The sequence below is a fragment of the Arvicanthis niloticus genome, chromosome 19 (assembly GCF_011762505.2).
Source record: "Arvicanthis niloticus isolate mArvNil1 chromosome 19, mArvNil1.pat.X, whole genome shotgun sequence".
In the NCBI taxonomy this organism is placed as follows: Eukaryota; Metazoa; Chordata; class Mammalia; order Rodentia; family Muridae; genus Arvicanthis; species Arvicanthis niloticus.
In genome coordinates, this window is record NC_047676.1 from 45,746,576 (window position 1) to 45,757,049 (window position 10,474).

At 41.2% G+C, this 10,474-nt stretch overlaps 2 protein-coding genes across 2 annotated transcripts in view; one reads left to right on the plus strand and one right to left on the minus strand.

Moving 5' to 3' along the window:
• Ndufaf2 (NADH:ubiquinone oxidoreductase complex assembly factor 2) overlaps window positions 1–963 on the plus strand; it is a 111,263-nt gene extending 110,300 nt beyond the window's left edge. Inside the window, exon 4 of the mRNA XM_034523543.2 lies at window positions 645–963. Coding sequence (XP_034379434.1) covers window positions 645–893 — 249 coding nt within the window. The 3' untranslated portion in view covers window positions 894–963. The remainder of the gene's footprint in view (window positions 1–644) is intronic.
• Window positions 964–3,808: 2,845 nt separating this feature from the next.
• On the minus strand, window positions 3,809–8,643 carry Smim15 (small integral membrane protein 15). Its single transcript, XM_034523680.2, has 3 exons — window positions 8,418–8,643; window positions 6,391–6,543; window positions 3,809–5,562 (listed from the first exon to the last, which is right to left on the minus strand). The coding sequence occupies exon 3, from the start codon at window positions 5,541–5,543 to the stop codon at window positions 5,319–5,321; it is 225 nt and encodes a 74-aa protein (XP_034379571.1). The 5' UTR covers window positions 5,544–5,562; window positions 6,391–6,543; window positions 8,418–8,643; the 3' UTR covers window positions 3,809–5,318.
• Between the last annotated feature and the right edge of the window lie 1,831 nt (window positions 8,644–10,474).

Consider the following 10,474-nt stretch of genomic DNA (forward strand, 5'->3'; position numbering starts at 1 on the left):
CCTGAAAGGATTTAGCTGCCTTTTCCGAAAGGTCTCTGTAATGATGCTCCTCTGTGAGTTCAGTATAGATCTCAGAGCTTCCTGCAGACTGACTGCTTTGAGGAAACAGTGACGTGCCTCTCTGTTGCTCAAGTTTAGGACATGCTGAACTCTCTGCTCTGTTCTCCACTAGACACAGCTCTAGGGAAAAATAGGTGGAACTTAGATCCAGCAATAGAAGGTGACTTAGCATTCACGTGAATCCCCGACACAGAGTGGCAGGCATGAGGAGCATTCCAGGATACTCCAACACATCTTGCTCTGCAGTGGAAAAGCAGTCATGGATGCTTGGCATTAAGGCAGAAAGCAGTTGTGAAACCTGAAAACTTTTGGTAGAGTAGTACAGATTCTTAGGTAACATTTGTCTCACTTTTTGAGTAGTAAATATTTTTCTGTGTTGTCTCAGTCTCTCTCTTGTAACATAAAATGCTACATGCTACAACATTTCAGAATATGTAATCAAAAGCCTTTCCAGCCTTAGCCTGTTCCTTAGCTACACATGTAATGCAGTATCTCTTAATATCTTGATTGGCTTTATTTCCATAGACCTCTGAATGATTTAAACTAAAAATTTAATCATGTTTCCCAATTATATCTATGTGCAGGAAATACTAAAGAATGAAAAATACAGAGAAGAAATTAAAATAAAAAGCCAAGATTTTTATGAAAAAGATAAACTCGGTAAAGAAACCAGTGAAGAACTCTTGCCTTCGTCTACTACAACTCAGATTAAAGGGCATGCCTCTGCCCCGTATTTTGGGAAGGAAGAACCCTCAGTGACTCCCACCAGCACTGGCAAAACTTTTCAGCCAGGATCCTGGATGCCAGAAGACGGCAAAAGACAAAGTCAGTGAATACATTGTCGTAAAGTCGTATCATTTGTAAGCCTGTGGCTATTTTAACAAATAAAAGGTTAAAAGTTGATCCCCTTGTATTTCCTGACTATGAACCATGTTCCACAAAGCTTATTTATTATGTATAACATGACATTGATTGCCATGCTGACAAGTGTCATGCCACTTTGGATACCCAGTACATGCAAGGTCCCTGGGCTCAGTCAGGAAGCAGCAGTTAATGTAAGGACAACAGTGGGCTTTCACAGCTGCTAAAAAAGGGAGGGGGAGGGGATTCCTATTTCAATAAGAGAACTCTGGACAGAACATGGGACCCAAAGAAAATGTAAGAAATGAATAGTAGGTTTGCTGTCAGGTGATGCCTGTGAATCTCCTACAGAAGAAATAATTCTAGCCAGATTGTCATGTGCCTTGGGTTCTACCTTGTTTTAGAAATAAGGTCTCACTGTATACAACACACTGGCCTTAAATCCAGGCATCCACCTGCCTCTGCTGGCATGCCAGACTTCATTTGCCATTCTACTTTTTAAAAGCCACCTAGCCACCCACAGCCAAACAGTGGATGGAGCTTGGGGACTCTTCTGGAAGAACAGGAAGGATTGATGGGCTATGAAAGAGACAGGAACCCCATAGGAAGACCAAGAGTAAACTCACCTGGACCCTTGGGGCCTCAGAGTCAGAACCACCAATCAAAGAACGCATACAGGCTGGACCTAGGCTTCCTGCACATATGTAGCAGATGTGCAGCTTGGTCTTCATGTGGGTTCCAAACAACTGGAACAGGGGCTATCCCAAAAGCTGTTGCCTATACGTGGGATATGTTCTTCTAGCTGGGCTGCCTTGTCTGGCCTCAGTGGGAGAGGAAGCACCTAGCCTCACAGAGATGTGAAGTGCCAGGGCAGGGAGGATACCCAAGGGGGTCCACACCTGCTTGGAGAAGGGGAGGTGGGATGGAGGAAGGATTAGGGGAGGAGGTGGCCAGGAAGGGTGCAGTGAGTTGGATGTAAAGTAAGTTTAAAAAAAAAAAAAAGGTAAATAAAAAAAGGCCACCTAGCAGTGAAACATTCAAAGTAGAATTTAAATATTGGATATCTTACCTGCTACATTTCACTTTTACATTAGTTATATTTGAACATTTCAAAGTTTATTATGTCTTTCAAGACAGATTTTATACCTATTTTAAAGTTTTCAGTCTCAAGAGTGAAAACATTCATATGAACAAAAGAACACTGTATACCTTAAGTATATACTTAAGAACTAAATCCTTCCAGTTTCCCATGCTTCTGCTATACATGTATATAGGACACTTCTGCAATGACGAGCTTAACATTGTGCAAACTTCTAAAGCACAAAACAGTGTTTCTGATTGCAGAGTTAATCATATAACCTAGCTGCACCTGTATCTGAAGTATAAACATAGTAGTAACTATGTGGACTGAACATGTTATATTTAGGAATACACACACACATGTATGTATGTATGTATGTATGTATGTATGTATGTAACAAAAAAGAGGCCATGAATTTGAAAGATGGCAGGCGTCTGGGCTGGGATAAAGGGGGGGGTTGGAGGGGAGGAAAGAGAAAGGGAAAATTATGTAATTATAATCTCAAAACAAAAATAAGGAAAAATCATTAACATCTTTTATCAACATAGAAAGCTCTTTTTCTCTTAATTAACCTTGAACAATCACCACTGTGTTGATCTTTTTAATGCTATTTCATTAACCACATTATTTAAGATATAATCTGAATTTATTTAAATCGCTTTTCAAACTCCTTTTATTCTTTTTTTTTTTAAAAAAAAGTATGTGGCTGTGGAAATCTCAGTCAACTGAGATTTCAAGAAATTATGAAGAAACTGGTCCAAGTTCCATTTGCATTTTCAAAACTTTGATATCTAACCATCTGTTATTGTGTTGGGGGGGGGGGGGGAATGGCCTTAAAGATTTCTTCCAAATAAGCAGCAATAAACCGGAGTGACCCATAGCCAGATGCAGATATCAAGGCACTCATCTCAAGTAGGATCACACTTCCTGAATCATTTTGGGGAAATGCTTGAATGGCACCAGGACAGCTTGTTTCTAGCCATAAAAAGGGAAACAACTGCATTTAGTTTTCAGAAATTCCGATATGACAAAGGGCATACCTTTTAAAACGTATTCTGAATAACATGTAAGAGTCTTCCGACAATACTGCTGTTTCCCAGTGAGAAAAGATGGATTTTCTGAAGAATTTCAAACGTCACAGTATTTCCTGCTTTACACCCAGCACACACACACAAACTCCCCTTCCCCAATAAAATGTTTGTTGATCTCATGTATACAAAACATCTCCAATGTTGAAGAAATAATAGCTTACATTAAATACAAAATCACCACATTAAGACATTAAGGTATATTAAGAAACCAGATTTTAAGTGAAATCCATACCTTTACATTACCGAAACCTCTTCTTCAGTGGCTGAGAGTTATTGTATCTTTCTGCTTCAATATTTGAACTCCACACTACTAAAATGTGGCCATATACAAAATATACTGAAACTGTTATCAAATTAGTGACATACAAAATGTGGGCTCTGAGGATCTATGGAGGTCAGTGGTTCTTTATAAGCAAGTTTTGTTTTAATTTTGATAATACCTTATTAGATAAAAATAACACAACCGAGATCACCTGACAGTAAATACTGAATTATTTTAGTATGTGGAACTGAAGGTGGGACCAACTAGGAGCTAATAACCTAAAGAAAACAGCTCGCCCATCAGCACTCTCGGAGTCCTTGGCTTTTGAGAAACCATCCTATGTCTAGCACATTCAGCTATGGCTGAAATCTGTAATCTTTTTGAAACATTAACTTGCACGACATCTGTAATTTAAATGAATACTCCTCCCTCCAAAAAACAAAAACTCAGGGCCTCTTTATAAAAAGGTATCAAATTTATTTCAATATTTAGTTTCATTTTTATTAAGACTGACAATTACTGTAACTTAAAATTATCAGAGGTTCAGAAAACATTAATAAGCAGTTTAATCCTGCAGTGACTGTTGCTCGACCATGCATTTAGAAAAGCCATGTTTAAAGGTCTCGTGTATGTATTACCACTGGACGGTCCCCAGCTCTGTACTGCCATTTACTGCAGTCCCTACAACCACTGTTACACCCATGAACATGTTTCCAAATTCAAACCCTTGTTGGTTTAAATTACAAAGTATGACTTCATAAATTTGAAATTTTGATGTTCACTTTGAACCTATGTTAAGAGTAACAGGACATCACTACTGTATTGGTTATAAACAATAAAAACAAAAGTAAGGTCTGCATAATGAGCTAATTATCTGGTGACATTGAACAATTTCACATTTAAAGCTAAACCCAAGGTGTGCACAGCACGAGGCATTTGCACTGCCTGCTCTCCAGCACAATACTCGTAGCAACACATTTAAGCAAATGGCAGTGTTCAAAGTATAAAAATTGTTCTATCCATATGTGGTATCGAACGTGGTCAGGGTAGTAAGAATCCTATATAAAGTTAGATTTTAAAATGCAGTATCTTGATAATTACTAGCTGTGTGAAGAGCTAAAGTCAGAAGAATGAAAATAGCCATACTCGTTAATAAAATTTTCCTTTGAGAAAGTAATGCTTCCATTCCAAAAAAATAAGCAGTAATGATTTTGAAAAAAGTGATTAATATACTGTATCTTTTTTAAGCCAAAGTAAACTTTTCACCTCAGAAGGTTAATTCTTTTACATTCCTAATGTCCTCTGTCCAGAGCTAAACCCCATTTAAACTACCATTTAAATAGGATTCATAATCTAAAACCATTTTCTCATCATTTTTCACTTGCATACTTTAAGCTCCAAAATTGGCAAATGAGTGTCAGTTTAAAGAATTTTTACTACAGGTTGAACAGACAAAACTGCTTGGGACCTGGAATGTTTTTAATTTTTTCTTTTTCAGATTTTAAAGTATTTCATAATACCTTGAGGATGGGATCCAATTCTAAACACAAGGTCCGCTTGCATTTCTCATGGCATGAAGATAGCTTTATGTATTTTTAGCGCACCTGTATTTTGACTGCAACCCATCACGAAGTGGGCTGTGGGCTTTTCCACTCTTGGCGTCATGTCTGAGCACAGGTGTTAGATTTTACAGTGCTTTTGAGCTTTGAATTTTCACATTAGGTACACTCCACCTGTATGATAAATGCTAACTTAAATACTTGCCAGTAGATACTAACAAACTTTTATTTCCAAGCCTAAACGTTACTATATAGTATTGAGGTCAGAACATGACTCTTCTATTCCACCAGATTTAATTTACTAAATAATACTATCAGGAAGTGACTGGAAGCTTAGTGAGAGTCCTTCCAAAGCTGCAGAGTTTCCCAGAGGGGTTTTCTCTAGCTGCAGTCTGTTCACCCCTTCAATCCTTCTTTAGTCGTTTAGCTTTTGCAATGTTTTCTTGCCGTTTTTGTTTCTTCTTTTGCTCCTTCTCTCTGGCTTCAATCATCTTGGCCAACTTCCAGGACAGTACAGCACTAGCTAGGAACAGTGGCGTGAGCGCCAAGATAACTGTGGTGAGGAAGCCATATGGGTCCTTTGCAGCCCACTCCACAACATACTCAGCCCAAGCCTTTATGTTAAGCATCTCTGCAGAAGGCAGGAAACTGGAGGGTGGAGAATGGAAGGGGGGGAGGAAAAAAAAAACAAACAGAAGACTCTATGGTTAATCAAATCCTGAAAGTTAGAACACATCTAATTTAATCAGAATTCCATCAGTTTGGGGGGCTTTTTCAGTATTTAGTATTTTTAATAAAGATTAAAAAATAGTTCAAATCAAACAACACAAATAGTCAATTTATCGCAAGTAAAGACCAATTTATAGAAGTTAAGGCCCACTGGCTGTGTCCTATGAGCATTGCCAGGGTTCCTCATTCTCAGGGCAAACTATGCAGGAGGAGACAGACAAGGATCCTGACTCCGCAGGCACAAGGCGGGAAAGAGCTGAATTCTGTCGCTGCTAGCACACCGTCAGTACTGCTAAGTACTGATTAACCAGAGTACAAATCAGACTTCACGTCTGACTTCTCAAGTCAGACCCTAAAATTCTCCCAGAGAAAGGGAAGTAGATGGCTATTTCTGGAACATAGGTTAAGGCAACCGTGATACTAGAATCCACATTCATACATCCAGGGGGGGAACTGATTGCTAGGTTATAGGCTTTTAAATTTTGACAGTTCTACAAAAAAAAGTCATAATGAGAAATGCATCCATAGTAAGTGGTGTGCATGTTAGTCTTTTTTGAGTTGGAAACAGAGGATCGTCTGGTAAAATATGGTGAGGACTTCCTATATTGTCCCGGAGGCAAACCCTATGTTTCTGTTTCTAGCAACCTGTTTCAATTATATGTTGAGTTGCAATACCTGAACAGGGAAGGTTTGTGTATGTTTACAGCCACCTAAAGTCTCAAGATAGGATTTTTTAAAAGCATTTACCTTATGTTAAAGATCTCTAATCTTCCCCTGGGATTATCAGTGAGTCAATCACAATTCAGATGATTGTTGGTTATGTCTTCTTCAGTTTGAACATATACACTTTGGAGGGGATTAAATTCTCTCCCTTTCTCTCTCTATATATACATGCAGGAGCTGGAAAAGAAGAAAATTAAGTCATAACTATTTTAACATGATTTAGGATATTTGATCACACTGTGAACCCCAAGATTGTGCTGTGTCTGTGACCCAGCCCTTAGCACACAGCTTTGATCACTCTGGCTGTAATGCAGACATGCCCTTAGTATGCACCTTTAATCCCAAACAATGAAGGTCAAGTTACTTTGTAGAAGGAAGCACCATATTTGAAAGTGATGCCCAATTGAGTGGTAGCCAAAGTGATGAATCAGAGAAAGATTTAACAGAATAGGATATGCCCAACCCTGGAAAGAGAGAAGAAAAAGAGGCTATTTAAGAGAGCAGCACAGAGAGAGAAGAAAGGTTACTGGGACAAGGTGTACAGAGACAGGCTGTAGAGAGGGAACAAGCTAGACACAGGTGAAGATAATGAGCCAGAGAATGAGAAGGAGTTAGAAGACATTGCTAGAGTTAGTTTGAGGTCAAGCAGAGCAATTCAGGAGAAACAAGAGAGAAGCCAGATTGAGTCAGTCAGCTTGGCAAGGAGTTTGAGTCAGAACAGCTGAGATGACCAGATAACCAGCCAGCCAGCCAGCCAGCCAGCGCTCAGGAAGAACAAGAAAGGATGCGCTTATTCAACAGTAAGTCTCAGAGTCTGAACACATTCTGGGCCTAGATAAGACTGTACGGAGGCTAGAAGCTTCCAGGACTAGGCCTGGGTTAGCAGACTGAGGCAGTAAGTCTCAGAAATGACAATTACAAAAGGAGAATAAAAGATGCTTTTAAAGTAAGATTATGAATGGAAAAAAATCTCTAAATTCTCTAGAAACAAACAAGTAAAAACATCTTTCTATAATAGTATAGCATTTAACACCTACTTCTTCCTAAATTACCACAATTGCAAAAGCCCTGAAATAGAGACCTAATTCACAGAAACCAAGTATTTTAAGTAAATTACTTGGTTACTAAAATTTTGTCTGAATAATAAAGTTATGAGTTTGGTTCACTGACATATTACAGACGCCATACCCATACAAGATTTTGAATCTTTGTGTCCACTGCTGAACAACATCCCCAGCCAAGAGTTTAAACTGCTTGCACTTAAGACTCCTCATTTATTCGTTGGATTGGGTACATCATTTCAAAGTCAAACACTGCCTTGCTTTTTAAAGGTTTTGTGGTCTGTAGTACAATTAGTGTACCTTACAAGAAAATAAAGGATTACCAAAATAATTATGGCACCGACAATCCATCACATCAAGAAAACTGTCACTGGTTTTAACTTCCATGTCCCCATGCTATTATCGTCGTATTTGTGACAGAAACCATGCCTCTACTTTCAGCACATTAAACTTAGTGAAGACGTTAACCATCCTGACCCTTGTTACGCCCTCGCCCAGTTGTAACCAGTTTGCAGGAAGGTCCAGGAAGGATCGATCTTTCAGGAGCCCAGTAACGAACTAACACAAGTTTCTGCGAAAAGCGCGTAACTTTGCAAACAGCGCGACTTATAAAGACTAGGTTGTGGCAAAGTTACCGTCCACAGGCCACACATCTCGAGTACACCTCAGTCTCGGACCAAAACATCCTTGCCTCACTTTCAGGTATACTCCTTCACCTCAAAAAGCCTGGGGGACCTGGAGCTGAACTTCGCCGCTCTATACCTACAGCTTCCCTCTTTAACTTTCCCTCCTTAGGATTCTCCTTGCCCCGGGCCATGTCCACCGACATCCGTCGGCCTCACAGGCTAAGGACACCGCCCCGCTGAGCCGAGCCAGGCAGGACCCGCCGATCAGGAGTTCAGGGAGCCAGGGTAGCCCGGCCACACGCTCAGCCTAGGCTACCGCTAGCCACCAAACACCCTAGGGGAACCCTCTCCCATTCCCACTCACCGCCAGGAAGGAAAGTGGGAAAGCGGAAGCCGCTCCGCTCAGGTCCCGCCCATAGGCGGGGCCGGGTGGGGCGGGATGAGGAAGTCGCGGGCGGGCTTCCGGCGGCGCCGGCTCTAGCCAGAGCGGGTGGGCGGGGCGACGCGGAGCGGTGGTTTCGGTCCGCCGCAGGTGATGTCGCGCGCTGCTTCGTGTTCGCTGTGGATGGGGCATCGTGGCCTCGCGTCCTGCGTGGGACGCTGGCGAGGAGACGGAGTGGGTGAGGAGTTCGTACAGGGAACTCTCAGCCCCAGAGAGCCGCAGCAAGAAATGAGGTGGACCCTGCAGACTTCTTAGAACCTCCTCGGGACCGTGGAAGGACTCTAGCTTGTTTCCTCACTCACTCGTGCTTTATAGTTGAACAATAGTTAAATATTTAAAGATTCAGACAAAGCAGCAGCCGGGGCTGGGATGTGTCCAATGAACCTTGTTACCAGGGGGAAAGGCTGCCACGCTGTGGGAAAGAGGTTTTGTTGTTTGTTTTTAATTTAAGAGCCTAACTTATTTCACAAAGGAATGGTCGATACTTGCCCAAAGTAAACTGTTAATAATTAAACTGTCAGGGCATAGAGACCCCACAGAAGTACTTGTTTTTCCAATACATAAATAAAGGACTTCAAAAGTCAACAAGCAGAAAGGGGTGCGTTAAATGGTCTCCCTAATCTACAGGAACTCAAAGATTAGCTCTGGTTTGGTTGCTGCTCAAATTTTGTGATTGCTTGCCTGAACTACTTGCTCTGTTTGACTGCCTCGGGCGAATGTTGCAAGACCTCCTCATTGCTGTGTGCCAAATAAAGCAAGTTTTTATTCCTGAGAGACTGTGAGTGTTCCCTTTGAGAAGCAAGCCGAGACATGTATGAGTAGTTAAAGTATAACAACAGTAACCATTATTTACCAAGAAGCAGACTTTGGCAGATAATCTAAAGATCTAAAATATTGCTCCTCAGGTATACACTAATGGTTGCATATTGTATTAGCAGCCATGGTTATCTTATTCTTGTGTGAAAACCTGAAGGGTTGCTTAGACCTGTGCAGAACAAATAGACCCATAACAGGCTTGTATCAGTAACATGTTCACTTCAATAGATGGTTTCTCACAAGTTCTGCCTCCCAGTGTGTTGCTGTTTTATCTCTAAAGGTCCTGGTGTCCCCACAAGTCTTCGGAATAAAAGGCAGCACAGTAAGGAAGTACCTGAGGAACCTAAGAGGTGGTGCACTGGCATAATCATGTGTCGTGTACACACACACATGCACACACACGCATGCATACACACACTTAAAAAGGAAAGAAAGAAAGCAAGCTAGCTAGCTTCTTCGGCTATAATGTATTGGAGACCTTATCTTCACATTCTAAATTTAGGGATCTATCTTCTGGTATATTAGGCAGGCTTGTGCAATTCCAAGAACAGCATAGAGGTTGCCATAGAGGACGACAGCCTTACTGTGGCCTGCATTACCTTAACCAAAGATAAGTAAGCTAGGCTCCCAGACCATGGACTGACTGTTCAGTGGTGAGGTCTGCTTTTTAGTCTCCGTACTGATACCCCTACAGAACTCATTCACTCTGAGCCTTTTCCTCCTGTATATCTAGAGAGCATCCTAGTTGACCTCTAGTCATTTCAGATCAGTAAATTAGTTTATATCTGGCCAGTCCTCTGGCTTCTTATCCTTTCTGAGAGGGAGGGAATAGCTGTGGTTTCGTTTGTTTGAGAGAGTCTGGCTATGTAGCCTAGGCTCTGCTTGAACTCTGGGTCATTCTGGTCCAGCCTCTTAACCACCGTCGTCTTCTTAACTTGGATTTTAGTTTCCCACATGTCCTTCAGAACATCGTTTTTAGATAGCAAGTAATAAGTTCTGCCTTGCTCTTAAGTGAATTTTAGCCAGGTGTAACACTGAGACTCGAGAGGTGAAACCAGAAAGATTAAGAGTTCAATATCTTGGTAGACAGACAGTGAGTTTGAGCCAATCTGGGCTACTTGAGACCCTGTCTCAGAGAGGAGGTAGGGTGTTAAGGTAGTTCC